General features: G+C 36.9%; 1 protein-coding gene across 1 annotated transcript; it reads left to right on the top strand.

The window, feature by feature from the left end:
* Positions 1-10,408: 10,408 nt before the first annotated feature.
* LOC142637332 (zinc finger BED domain-containing protein RICESLEEPER 2-like) lies at positions 10,409-12,967 on the top strand. Its single transcript, XM_075811604.1, has 3 exons — positions 10,409-12,384; positions 12,488-12,596; positions 12,707-12,967. Exons 1-2 carry the CDS (start codon positions 10,491-10,493, stop codon positions 12,583-12,585), a joined length of 1,992 nt encoding a protein of 663 aa, XP_075667719.1. The 5' UTR covers positions 10,409-10,490; the 3' UTR covers positions 12,586-12,596; positions 12,707-12,967.
* Positions 12,968-15,317: the final 2,350 nt, after the last annotated feature.

Below are 15,317 nucleotides of genomic sequence, written 5' to 3'. Positions count from 1 at the left end.
AAAAAGTAGTGTTCCTATCCCCCTCAACAAGTCTAGATATGCGAGCTTTCATAGCCCAAAACTCCTCCTCCAGATTTTGAACCACTATAAATTCTTCTCTCAGGGTTTTTTCTAAATTAATGAGATAATCATTTGGTTGGATGGCTAAGCTTTCTTGGATACCTCTTAACCAAGCTCTAAGCCTATTCTTCCTATGGAACAGATTGCCAAAGATGCTTCGATTCCATTCTCTTGCACGCATGGTGAAACTCGAGATGGTGGAAGATAAGGGAACCATATCACCCCATGAATCCCGCACCACCTCCGGAAAGGATGGATGAGATAACCACATGGGTTGGAATCTGAACTGACGGGTTAGTCTTTGAACAGCAACCTGGTGAAGGGAGAGGATGATAGGACAGTGATCAGAGTGAGCTCTCTCAAGATGCTTAACAACAGCTTCTAGATACAAAGCAATCCAAGAAGAATTAATAAACACTCTGTCAATTCTTTCCTGGATAAGGCCCGTGAGAGGTCTGAGATTAGACCAAGTATACCGAGGCCCTGAGAACCCGATATTGATCATTTTGCACTTGTCCAGGCACTCCTGAAATTTGATTGCTCTATTCACATTGACCGGTCTTTCGCCAAACTTGTCTTCCCCTATCAAAACTTCATTAAAATCTCCGGCGATAACCCAAGGGAGATCGTGAAGAGATGCCACATGAGCTAAATTATCCTAGAGCAACTTCCTCTCAGCATAACGAGGGCTAGCGTAAACTGCAGTAAGCAGCCAATTCTGAACTAGTGCATTGGTTGAAACCATAGCATGAATTTCCTGTTCAGTGTGTGCTAGCTCAGAAATATCTACTTGGGTTGAGTCCCAGAGGATCCAGAGGCCCCCAGAAAGGCCTATGTTGTTTGAACAGATCGCCCCATCAAAGGGCAACAAATCAGTAATTTGTTTAGCTCTCTCACCACTAACCTTTGTTTCAATCACAATCAAAATGGCAGGAGAATAGAGCTGCACATAATCATCAACAATATTTCTAAAATTGGGGCTCAATGCACCCCGACAATTCCATATGAGTAGATTCATATTTAACAAATAGAAAAGGGAAAAAAGGAATTTAACGAGAAGTGTTGGGAACATCACCTCCCTCATCTGCGTGCAAAGTTGCTTCAGGACCCAAGCACTCTCCTGGATCATCCTCTAGCATGCGGGTTTGACCCATGGCCTAATCATTAAGATCCTCCTGCATCTTCCCCTCCACAGACCTTGCACCAGGATCAATTCGCTTCAAAAGGGCTACTGCAATGCGCGCCGCTGCATCCTTTGCACAGTCCATCTCTTTGCCAGATCTGGGAGTTGGAGCATTTGAAGTAGCTCCTATAAGAGCGCACTCTATGGCTGATTCATTTTGAAGTAGGTTGGGAGTGGGGTCGCTGATTCTAATCAACTCCGATCTCAGATCTTCCTCCTTACTTCTCATTGTCGCACTGAGAATAGTGACTCCCGCTTTGAACTCCATGAAATCCGACGAACCCGTTGATGGCATCACTTGCTTTCTTTTCTCTAGAGCTGACTTAGATAATCCTTCCACCGAGGTCAGACCCACAACTTTCCATTTAGGTGAAATTTTTTTGGTCGGATCCCCTTCTGGCCTCCGGAGCGATGCTTGGATTTTTGTCTGCTAATGGTTCCTCTAACAAAGGAAGACCTTGCACCTACTTTTGTAAGCTCACCAGGAATTTCTTCTTTAGTGTTAACTGGCATAGACCCACTTTCTTGGTTGGTGGGAATGACTTTGCTCTGACCTCCCCTTAGACCCATGCCTTCATTTTCAAAACCATTCGTAAATGGGCTAGCAGGCCTACTAGAAGACAAAGGACTCAGGCCTTGAATTGTGGGACCATTATGGGAGACCTGGACACCTACTTTCTTGCTCGATTTACCCACTTTCCTATTTTGTGAAACAAGGACCCACGGCCCAAAGGATTCTTCCTCCACACCAGCTTGACTTTGAACAGGCATCTCGGTTCCCGCCTCTTCCTTCTCACCAGTCTTCTCCGGCGCCCTGACTTTGTAAGGACAATTTTCTGACCTGTGTCCAACCCGGCCACAAGAAAAACACAGCGTGTTTATTCCTTCATATTGGACCAGATGTTGCAATCCCCCAATTTTGACGACCTTAATCAATGGCCTGTCAAAATTAACTTGAACGCAAATTCTTGCAAATCTCCCCTTGCTTCTATAGCCGTGTGGGTATCTATTTTTAACACTGGACCTATTGCACTTCCAATATCTCGTAGAACTGATGGTTCATAATACTTAATCGGCAACTCCGGCAAGTGAACCCAAACCGCGACTGAAGACACACAAGCTATGGACGGCTTAAAGTTTGGTTCCCAGCGTCTGATGGACAAATAGTGCCCCGAAACAAACCACAGACTGCCACTGAGAACTTTGATATAATCTTCCTTCAAGGTAAACCTAACTAGAAGAAATCCAGACCCAAGATCAATAGAGTTCATCATACCAGATGTTTTCCACATGCTCCCAAGCCTGGATACAAGAAATTGGTATCCCACTGACTTACCGAAGACTTTCACTATTAGAGAGTTTGTCCATGGACCGTGCATCCTTTCTTTTCTTTCGTAGAGAGATTGACTGTTGCTATGCCTGCAGACAGGTCTGAGGTCTTGTCGTCGAACTCAATCTCCATGTCAGTCTCCATATCGTTGTCAAGCGCAAATGCTTGTTCATAAGCCCTTGGGAACACCCCCAATAATTTTTCCTTGTAAGACCCACACCCTCCTCCAGGACTGGTTCCGTTAGGTTCATGGGGCCCCCTGTCGCTGTAATAATTTTTAATGAGAGAAGTATAATAATTTTTTTTAGCTATAGTACCATTGCTGTAGCATGCATTTCAAGGTATATTGCTATTTTTAGCACCATTAATACTTGAAATGCATGCTACAGCAATGGTACTATAGCTAAAAAAAATTATTATACTTCTCTCATTAAAAAAATATGTTATCTTTTCTCTCTCTCTCTGTCTCTCTCTCTCCGGCTTCCCTTCTTTCTTCCTTTTTCCTTCTCATTTTTTTCTCTCTCCCTCCATGCCGCTGACCCATCTCCCCACGCCACTGACCCATCTGGGTTCTGGGTTTATCCTTCTCTCCGGTTAGTCTTCGTTGCATTTTCTCAGAACAACATCTCGTTTTTATCTCGGTTTGTCTTCGTTGCATTTTCTCAAAACAACGCCATCAACCTATCCAATCCTTTAAAATTTATCTCGTTTTTTACTTATTTTCCCACGCTTTCTTAACTACCAAACGGCAAAACTAAGCTCGAGAATTCAAATGCATTTGAGAGAGAGAGAGAGAGAGAGAGAGAGAGAGAGAGAGAAGAGTAACGAACATGATGCGAGGTTTCATGTGAGGCAGAGAGAGAGAGAGAGAGTGATCAATGGTGAGAGAAAAGGATTGGACTGAGAAACCCATGGAGCTCATCGACCCACTGCTTCCGCTGACCCAGCTCGCCGACCCATGCCGATATTGTCCTCCTCACCGTAGTCCAGCTTTGTGATTGGTGATTTTTTATTTTGTTTGTGATTGGTGATTTTGTTTGGTCTAAGTTGAGGAAAAAGATTGGGGATTTGGGTTGGTGGTTTTTTTTTTCCCTTGTTGTGGATTGGTGGTGGTGGTAGTGTTTGTGGGTGTGGGTGTGGTTGTGGCTAATGGTGGAGGTGGTTGTGGTTGGTGCTGTGGATGTATTTTGGCAGTGGGATGTATTATTTTATTATAGTAGATATATTATTTTATTGTGATGTTTATCTATACTATTATTTAAGGGGTTTCTCCTATTTTGATCGGATTTTTTTTTTCAAAATATCTCTATTTTTCTAGATTTGAGTAGAGACAGAATTAAAAGACAACAAAGTAAAAATATATCTTTCACTCCCACTAAAACATTGCCTACAAAATATGATCACTCTCCCACTAACCCACTTATTCAGGAACAAACTTCATGTCTAAACTTTTCTCTTTCTTTATTTTTTTATTTGGCCGATTTTTTTTTTAAACCCCTGGTAATTTTTTTTTTTTTAATTTTAGAAACCCACGTTAAAAAGTTACTATTTTTTTGGGTAAAATTTTAATAATTTGCACCAATTATAACTTGAGATTACTACATTTTTCAATCACAAAAAAATTTAGGGGTGTGATGAGTATTATGCGTTTGTACCAAATATTAAAATTATAATTGATGCAAATTATTAAATTTTACTCAAAAATATAGAAGAACCTCTGAGCACGCGCGTGAGTGCATGCTTAGAGGCTAGTATTATTTTATTGTATTGCAAACTAAAATAGATCCATTGCTGCTGGATATTTTGTAAAATGAGTAGGCAAAATAGATAAAATGAGTAGGCAAAATAGATCCACTGCTGTGGATGCTCTTAGACTCAAACCCATATATTTTCTTCAATGAATCAAGTCTCATGGTCCACATCATTTCTTTCATTCCTTACATAATAGGCTTTCCCAATGACATCTCATATTTACTGTGTGTTTGGATACCGCTTATTTTGCTAAAACTAAAAAATTATTGCTGAAAATACTGTAGATAAAAGTAAAAATTAGTTGAAATAGTGTAGTGGGGACTATGAATAGTGTCAAAAAGTGCAGCGGGGCACATAAATAATAGCAAAAATAAGCTGAATAGTGAAATAATTTTAATTTTTAATCCTAACCCAAACGTACACTTACACAAAATTGGAGGAAATGCCCAAATATAAGCCAATTGAATTATTTAGGCTTCTAAACTACAAGGTCATGTAGCCTACACATATTCTTTAACGAAATGATTTATTTATAATTTTCCCATTAACGAAATTTAAAAAAAAAATTATTTAAGGAAAGAGAGAAAAAATCCTTCTTTTTTTGGGAAATATTTAGATTTGCCATCATCTCATTTTCGTGCCACGTCATGTTGGTTTCTCCACTTTAGCAAACAAAGAAGAAAATATAGGTATTCGGCTAAAGGCAAGACTTATGTGCTATTATATAGGTTATTCTCTTAAGATTCTATCATGTGGTTTTTTTCTTATGAGATGGAAGTATATTTTTTAATTAAATAATTGCATGGTTAAATCTTAAGAGGGAAACTTAAAGTACAGCATCTAAAGTACTGTACCTAAATTTTGTCATTTGGCTAAAATCCTAAAAAGTCATGGCCGGAACTTGAGAGAGAAAGGAATTTCTCATCATTATGACCAGTGAAGATGAAGATGAAGTATCACTTGAAAAGTGATTGGACAATTTATTAATATTTTCTTTAATCGAGAATACCAAGCCAAAGAGAAGCAACATTTTGGTTAAGACAAAAACATGAAGGACAAGTACTGTATGGGTTCGTTTGGTTGGAGGGGTGAAAAAGTGAGAGAGGATAGAAAATTATAGGAGGATGGAAAAGTAGAAGGATAGAAAATATTTTAATTTTTCTCATTTTTGTTTGGTTGAGAGTGGAAAAGTAGAAAGATGAAAAAGTACGTTTGTATAAATTTACTTATATACCCTAGATAAAAAATGATGGATAATTAAAAAAAAAAGTGACCAACAACCAAAAAAAAAAAAGAAGCAATCACCCAATTCATTAGAAAATAAAAATCATGTCCCAAAAAAATCATGCTAGTTAAAAAAAAAAGTAAGATGGCAACGTCCAGGAAAGGAAAAGAAAAAAAAGAAGAAAATTGGGAGAGGCAACATGCCCAGGAAAGGAAAAGAAAAAAAAAAGGGCAGAGGCAATGTGCCTAGCCAAGGAATAAAAAAAAAAACTGCAAGTGCACATGGGCATTTCCGTCCATTAAGCAGACTCATTTTCTCCTTTCAATTTTCTTTCCATTTTGTGAAGAAAACTTTTTGGTGGGTTCGTAAAGAAAACACCCGGGCCCCACCATTTTATTTTCTTTCCTCTCCATCTAACCAAACACACTCTAAAAAGTTTTTCCTTCCTATTTTTTCTTCAAAGTTTTTCATTCACTCTATTTCACCTCCAAATAAACACTCCCTAAAGAAATGGCTTCACCAATAGCAAGTAAACATGATTTGTCTCCAAGTTTTTTTCATGGTCTAAACCCATTGAGTTTCGGAGTCCAAATCTTCTGTCCCACTCTTCCTGCTCCACTATATACTCCACAAATTAAAACATGTCATATGTCCATCTATTTTATTAAATGCTAAATTTATGCCTTCTATTATTTCAATTTTCTAAATATGATGGGTTATTTATTTTGGAAAATTGAAATAATATAAAGCATAAATTTAGCATTTAATAAATTAGATGGACATGTGTCATATTTTAATTTGTAGAGTATATAGTGCAGCAGGAAGAGTGGGATAAAAGATTTGGACTCTTGAATTTCGTGGGGGTAAGTTTCAGTTTTGTGCTTTGGAGGGCAAAAGGTTTGTTATAGCAGGTCTTAGTATTCCATGTAAAAGCGGCATGTATGAGCTTGATGTGTCACAAGTGACCATGTAAACTTATGGATGAGTAGGTGCAAAGTGCAATATAGAGATTTCATTGGACAAATTTCTTAATCACCATTCAATCTTTGGAAAAATGAGTTCTTTTTTTTCCCCAATCGGCATTTAAAATTAATACCTTATTTGAAACCTCATATTTCTACTCCAGCAGTAAAATAACACTAGCTTCACACCACATTCAGATTTACTATAAAATCCTTGACTCAAATACAAGATAATAACATAAAAAATCGTCTTCCCTCTATGTCACCTCATTTTTATTGAGTCAAAATCTCTTAAGTAAGAGGAGTGTTGAAGAATAAAGGGGTAAAACAATTAAAGAACGAAGTGATTTAGAGAAGAGATAAAAAATTTGATGACTGGAAATGCCCTTATACAATAATCTCTCCCACACAAATATTGTGGGTTATTTCAAATTTGTCCCATGATACTTTGGGTTATAAAAATAATAATTTTGGAGATTACCTTTTTTTTAATAAAAAAAAAATGGGAACTTGATTCGTAAGGGCTACAAGATTATTTTTCTACAAGGTTAATGAGTTTATTTATTTAAATTTTCACACCAAATAAACAATATGGTTAAACTAGATGAAATTGGTTTGTTTTTTCTTATAGGTAAATTGTAACTTTTAAATCTATTAAATATGTCAGTTAAGGAAATTAGTATCTATTGTTCAATGTGAGTTCCAATTAGCTCAACTGGTAAAATCTCTGATGGTTGAATAAAAGATCCGAGGTTCAGTCCCTGCTTACACCAAAAACTGATTGGTGTCTTGGTCTGATGGTAAAAAATAATCATCAGGAACCTACATCATAGGTTGAAACTTTCACATAAAAAAAAAGTATTGATTATTCGATTTATTGCAATTGAGCATGTCATGATCTCATCGGCTCTCTTGTGCTTGCAACTATTCCTTGACCATTTGCAAGTCCACTTATGAAACCCAAAGTTGGATGACAAAATACCATTTTATGTCCTCCAAAGCAACTCCTTGATATCTTCCCTAAGAAAAAGTACATAAAGATCTACGTTTTTCAGCTTTTTAGTTGATTCTTCTACATATATGAAATCCACAAATACTCTTACTATGCCTAGATGTGACTTTGTAGTCGGTTGAAATTACAAGAACATGAATATTTAACAGTAGTACGCACTAGGGCTGTCCAGTGACCCGTGACATCCGACCCGCCCGACCATACCCGCCCGACTCGAAGGTCCACGGGCGAATCCGAGTGCAGCTACGGGTCGGTCACGGTTGCTGTTTAAAGAAGAACCGAATAATCGGTTCGGGTTTCGGGTTACACAATAAAAAATCCGAATAACCCGACCCGACCAAATATTTGGTAAAGGAAATCAGTCCACTCAGCCTCAAGCAAGCACTCACGTGATCACATAGTCAAGTCCCATCATCAGCTTTGGTTAGTGGGTAATGTGTAAGAGTAAAATCTGACCAACTTGAAGCAAAAGGTGTAGACTTGTAGTGGCCAGGGGGTAACGTGTAGTGTAGACTGTAGTGGGCAGTGGGCACAAATTCCTAATTGCAAATCCAGCCATTTAATTTAATTTAGTTTCAAATCAACGGTAAAGATTAAACTCTACCACCCTAAGTCCCTAACACATCATGTCACTCACTTAAAACTCTACAGCCCTAGCATTTAGAAATCAACCCGTTGAAATCAAACTGATATCATAATCAAGTGATCAACGGTCAAAATTAGAGATAAAAGATATAACCTCATATCCCAACAAGGCAACGGCTTCAGGCACACAGACACAGTCACACGGAATCTTCGCTCTCTCTCACACTTCTTCACCGAATCAAGTTGATCATGATAAGTAGATTAACATCAACGGCCACAATCTCTCTTCACTCTTCAGTCTTCACCTAATCACTCACCAAGTCCAAAGCCTCAACAGTCAGCTCAAAGTCGCTCAAAGTCTCAGACCTCACTCTCTCTAATCTCAATCTCATATTTCTCCTCTCCCTCTCACTCTCTCAGGCGTTCTCTCTGTCTCTCTATCTCAGTCTCAAATCCTCAAAACTTCAAATCTTTTCACCAAATCCTCAAATCTCTTCACCAATTTCATACGAAACCTCAAATCTTCATCGCTTCATCAGTCTTCATTTTTCACTCTTTAAAAGCAACCTATTTTCAGTCTTCTTACCAATGAACAGATCAAACTCTCAAACTCTCAGTTCTCACTTTGCCCCTTTTTACTCCAAGGTCGAAACCCTAACATCTCACTACAACTTCTTCACAACTAGCCGCCGCCGCCGCCACCACCACCGCCAGCCACTCCTCTCTCAGCCACCGATCATATGGGTTGAACCCAGGGTATGTGCTCTCCCTTTCTCATCTCTCTTTTTTTCATTCTCTCATTGATTATATATGTTATGAAAATCTACTAGGTTGAACCCAGGGTATGATTAGATTTTTTTTTTTTTGGGGGGGCCAATGAAAGTGTGCTAATTCACTGCTTGGTAGATATTGGTTATGGGCTTCTCTGGAATGATATTTATGGACTCTCAGAGTTTAGTATAACATGCCATACCATGATTGTTATATGATCACAAAAGGGGGATGATTGCAGAGAATGTGTGCCTTTTGCTTCTTTAGGAGATGGGTTCTGAGTTGGAAGACTACTGCAGTTCTTTCTCTATATAGGCAAATGATGACTGATCCAAATGAAAAAAAAAAAATTAAAAAAAAAAAAATTTGATGACCAGGGTCTAATTTTAGATGCCTATTTTGAAGCTAGTTTGAATGGGACAGCTAGTTTTCTGATACTCATGTATGGGAAATACTTCAACACATTGTTTTGGCATAGATATGCATTTGTGTTGCTATAAGTAGTCCTCCATGCTTAAATGTTCTGTTTGTTACAGCTATCAAGTAATTCACAAATTTGGGTCCTTAATGATGTCCTTTACTAAGACAATTAGGCCCAAGATAGAGCAGATTGGGAGAAAAGCTTCATATGCCCAACCAATTCACCTTCCTTTTTGTTTTCGACTTTCGTTCAAAATCTTGGTTAAGGTTAAGAATTATACCTTTAGATTAACCCCAAAATTTTTTAATTTGAAACCCTAACTAGAAATAGTTGAAACCTTAACTATTTACTTTTGTTTTTTGTTCATTTGTTTGATTAACTTTGTTCCTATTTAAATTTTATTCAGGAATTGAAAGTTGTACAAGTGAGGTTTTCATCTGAGTCACTTGAAATTAACACCCACGGTTTTTTAAGGTATGATTTCTGTTTCCCTTTGTTTTTTTGTGCTCAAAGTTGGGATTTTGTTCTTTTTTTTTTGTTAAGAGACTTAGAGTTGATGCATGTAACTTAAGCTACTGTGGATGTGTTCAATGTTTTTGCTTTTATTATATAGTAAAATTTATACTGTTAAAATCAAATAAGCTTTATAATTTGAAACACTTACTAAAAAAAATTGAAATCCTAAACTTTTTTACTTTTTTTTTCTTTGTTTATTTGTTTGATTAATTCTGTTCCTATTTTAATTTTACTCAGAAATTGATAGTTGGCCAAGTGGGGTTTTCAAGCTTCAAATTCAAAACTCCAACGCCCCTGGTTTTGTTAAGGTATGATTTTTTTTCCCTTAGTGTTTTGTGTTAAAAGTTGGGATTTTGTTAGAGTTGATGAATATCTTACTTTGTTGTTCTTGTTTGCTAACTTCTATATTTGATTTTTTTAGGTCATGGATTCCTCCACTAATGCTCCCTTTGATTCTACACAAGCTGACGGTTCTACCGCTACCCAACTTGATGGTTCTACCGCTACCCAGTGATGGTGCTACGCCACCCAGAGGTTGCCGCAGCAAGTACAAGCTACTGATGGTGAGTTGCCCCCAATTCCACCTAGAGTAGTGAGTAAGACTGGTAATGGTAGGAAAAAATCTTTAGCTTGGAATCATTTTGAAAAAGTAAAGGTAGATGAGGGTGTTACTATGGCTGTATGTAATTATTGTAAAAAATCATATCATGCTGATAGTAAGAGTTGTGGTACTAGTAATTTGTTAGCTCATGTGACAATCTGTCGTAAGAACCCTAATAGAGAAGATAAAGGGCAGAAAACCTTAGCTTTTGAACCCAAAAATGATGGAGATGAAGGGTTCAAACTTGTGTCAACAACTTTTTCTGTTGAGGCTTCTAGAAAGGCATTAGCTGAAATGATTATAATTGATGAGTTGCCTTTTAGGTGTGTTGAGGGGTATGGGTTTAAGAAATATGTAACTACCTTACAACCTAAGCTCCGTCTAAAGGATATTCCATCTCGTCAAACTGTGGCTAGAGATGTGATTGGGATTTATAATTGTGAGAGAGAGAAGCTAAGGAAATCCTTGAAGGATTGTAGGGTGTGTCTTACTACGGACACATGGACTTCTATACAAAATTTGAATTATATGTGTCTCACATGTCACTTTATTGATGATGCTTGGAAGTTACATAAGAGAATTTTAAATTTTTGTCAAGTTGAAGATCATAAGGGGGAGACTATAGGTAGAAAAATTGAGATGTCTTTGCGTGAGTGGGGTATTGATGGCATATTCACTTTGACAGTGGATAATGCTAGCTCTAATTTAACCACTATTAAATTTTTGCAAAGGGTGACAAAAGATTGGAATGAGACAGTTTTAGAAAATGAGTTCATGCACATGAGGTGTTGTGCCCACATCCTAAATCTCATTGTTGGTGAGGGTTTAAAAGAAATTGATGCGTCTGTTGCTAGGGTGCGGGAAGCTGTGAGATATGTTAAGTCCTCACCCAATAGAAATCAGACTTTTAGGAATTTTATGGAGAGGTTAGGTATGGAGTCCAAGAGTCTTCTTTGTCTAGATGTACCTACTAGATGGAACTCAACTTACCTTATGTTAGAAACTGCTGAAAAATTCGAGAAAGTATTACTTAGGATGGACTTTGAAGATGATGGTTATTCATCATACTTTAGGAGCAAGGAAGATAGTGGTGGTTTAGGATCTCCTTGTATGAGTGATTTCCAAAATTGTAGGGCATTTGTGACTTTCTTGAGGATTTTTTACAATGCAACAAAGAAGTTTTCTGGCTCTTTGTATGTTACCTCAAATGCTTTTTTTGACGAGATCTTTGTTATTCAGGAAAGTATTTCTCAGTTAGTTAAATCCCAAAACACCCTCTTGAAAAACACAGCCACAAACATGCAAACTAAATTTGAGAAGTATTGGGGGGAAGGTGATAAAATTAATCCTCTTTTGTATGTGGCTGTGATTCTTGATCCACGGAAAAAATTGAGGTTCTTGAAGTTTTCTTTTTCTGAAATTTATGGGAATGAAGTGGGGAAAGTGATGGTTGATAAGGTGAAAGATCTTTTGATGAAGTTGTATACTTTTTACTGCTCTGTTAATTCCCCAAATGTGCAAGAACCAAGTGGAAGTGAGAGGACCCAAATGGTAGGTGATGCTAGTGATCCATATGTGATGGTTCACTCTCGATATGAGCTTTTCTTAGAAGCTGAACAATCTGTAGGTTGTAGTAATGAGGTTGAAAAGTATTTGGCTGAAAATTGTGAGGGTAGAAGGGATGTGAATTTTGAGGTACTAGGGTGGTGGAAGGACAATTGGAGTAGGTACCCAATGTTGTCCAAAGTGGCGAAAGATGTGCTGGCTGTACCAGTTTCAACTGTTGCGTCTGAGTCAGCATTTAGCACCGGAGGTCGCATTGTTGATCCTTTTCGAAGTTCTCTCTCTCCTCTCATGGTTCAAAACCTTGTATGTGCACAAAATTGGCTTCAAGCCACAGTACCAATTTCTCATCGCCAATCAAAGGATGAGGTTGAGGCATTAGAGGAGGAATTTCACGATTTAGGTAATATGTTTAAATTCTGGAACTTGGTCTATTAATTATTATTGAATGTCTCATGTTCAAACAAAATTTAATATGTTGTATTTGTTTCCTTTTCTCTTTTTAGTTTTAAATCAACAATCATCATCAAGTGCATCAGCAAGTACCAGCTCCAACTTGGGTTCTAGCTTAGGCAAACGACCCTTAACTAGTATTGAAGATTGATAACTGACTTGGTATGTTACTGCCTTTGGCCTCTTACTGTTATAAACTTGCTGCTCTTTATATTTGGTCTTCTATTTGGTAGTAATGTATAACTTGTTAAATATTTTCTTGTCTTTTGTAGGTGGAATCAATTCTTTTGTAGAGGCAGCCTTTTGGGAACATTTTGGAAGTTTTTTTGTAAATTGCTTTTCTAACAATACTAGTCTTAATACTTATAGAAAAGAAATCCTAGGAATCATATAGTTAGGTTTTCTTTTCTATTAGTTATATAAGCTTTGAGTATTTGTCATTTAATGCTTGGGGAAAGCTTTTTTTTTTTTGGAAATACTTGTGGTATTTTATAGTTGTAATTAATTATATTGCTGGGAACATTTTATAGCCAGCATGGTTACTGCCTTCTTATGATTTACGCCTAGTTAATCTATTTGCTTCTCAGCCTAGATGTGTGTATTACAATATAAATCTGTGGATTATGCTTGCTATGGTTGGCTTATTTGTTGTTGGAAATTCTACTTGTTGTGTGGTTGTTGGAACTTGGAAATACACATGTTTTGTGTACTGTTTTGCTATTTTGTTCAGGTTATTTGTTGTGTTAATTTTTGGTTTGTCAATGTGGCTGACTGGCTGTTTAAGAAGTCACATGTGGTGAAAATAGGATTTTGTGTTACTGGTGTTGTGCACTTTGTCCAGGTACCAGGTACCAGGTTATACAATATATGATGCGTTTAGTTTTCGTGGTCATTGTATGCATGCTTAACAGATGTAAAAATAGGTTTATTTTGTGTTGTGGTGAGATATTTTTTCCAGGAAGTTATTGTTCTGAAAGCCCAATATATTTATTATAAGTGAAGTAGCTTAATTTAAGTTTGTTTGAAGGCCCATTTAAAAAAAAATAAGGAAAACAGAGGCCCAATTTGTATTAAATGTTTGTTCAGAAAGTATGACACCCAAATAATTTTTTAAACTGACAAACTCCTTAATTTGGGCTAAAAGAGCTAAAAAATTTGAAGGAAAAAAAATCTGGGCCCATTAATGGCCCAAACCCGCCTAACCGACAACTTCGACCCGCTCAACCCGCGACCCGAAACACCGAGTCCGACCCGACTTTTCGGTCGAATGCGGGTCTAAGATTTTGCCACCCGATTCAAACGGGTCGGGTTCGGTCCAGGCCCAAATCCGAACCGGCCCGACCCGTGGACAGGTACATCTCATTTAAGGAGAGGGTAAATTTCTTAAGAAAGTAAATAAAAAGAAAGAGAATAGACGAGCCGATATTGATGTCATGAGACTAACACTTTAGGTATGCCACAAAATTCATATAAATTTTGCTTCATCAAATTCTTTATTTTTATTTATTTGGATGGGTAAACTTTTAATTGCCTTTATTTCTCTTCCGTCCAATCATACTTCTTTACATTTTCTTTACGTTGTATTTGTAATAAGTAGAATCCATCTTCTTGTGCGGTCCAAATGCAGTGGTCTCCACCACAATCTAAATCCTCATCCACGTCTGCATCAAATACATCAAAAGAAGCATTGAAGTTCTGGTACCAAAAGTAGCAATAAAAACGTGTTGTGCCCGCAAAATTGATTTTGAAGGAAAATTCCCACTCTTCTTTGGGTTGAAGAATTCTTTGGCCTAAATCATCATTTTGAGATTTACAGTGGTACTCAATGGTTTCGTCAGTGAAGTTGTTGACGATTCTTACATAGTGAGTTCTAAATCGAGAGGGTATCAATGTAATGGAACTACTTAGGTCAAAGGCTACGAGAAGTACTAGCAAAAAGCAAAAAAAATGGGATATTATCTCTTGTTTCATGTTTCTTGTGCTTATCAAAGATTTTTGGTTATACTTGTATCTATTTCCTTCTACTTTTATAGCCAGATGTTGCCAAGTTGTAGTATACATATCAAATTTAATTCAATTTGCAAAATGTATAGATTAAATGCATCTTAACTTTTAATTAAAATTTTGCATTGTGCCCCTTTAAGTTTTATTGAAATATACTAACCTCTTCTGCGTTTCATATTGTACACAAACTTCCATATTTTTTTTCAATATAAACCTCTTCTGTCTTTCATATTTTGTGTATTTCCACTTTTACCATTCTTTTCAAATAAAATTCTCATTCTCCTATAATTAATTGGTTAAAAAGAAGAAAAGAAAAAAAAAATTAATTCAGATTCAACAAACAAAAATAAGAAATATTCAAGAAATCAATCTTGCAAGATTCAAAATAGCCCATAAAAAAAAAAAAAGATTCCTCAAGAAAAAATAGGAAGAATTTTGATGTTTTTAGCCAATGACTTCGGCGTCAGCCAAACAATAGCATTGAGTTTTTTCCTCACTATATCATGCCTAGCGATTCATAATTGGCAATGATGAAAGATTACAATTTAGGCAGTTTCCTCCAAAATACCTTCCACCTTTGGCCTTCAGTAGTTTTTGTAAGCATGGAAAGCAAATCGTTGAAACTTAACGACCAATGATGCTTCCTGCAGTTCTATGGGTAGCTCCAATTGGGCTCAATTTCTTTGTGTAGAAAAAAAATAGTACTCCACCGAGAGGTTTTTGATGATATTTTTGAGAGGAGTGTTATGGCAGGGAATCTTATATTTCTTTGATTGACAATTTTGAATATTAGCAATAATGATTTCATGACATTTAAAAAAAAAATTGTTTATCATTGACTTTTGATTAGAAGAAATTATCTTTATACTTCCTAACCCA

Source organism: Castanea sativa, chromosome 5 (genome assembly GCF_040712315.1).
Source record: "Castanea sativa cultivar Marrone di Chiusa Pesio chromosome 5, ASM4071231v1".
Lineage (NCBI taxonomy): Eukaryota > Viridiplantae > Streptophyta > Magnoliopsida > Fagales > Fagaceae > Castanea > Castanea sativa.
This window is presented reverse-complemented; position numbering and strand designations above follow the sequence as displayed.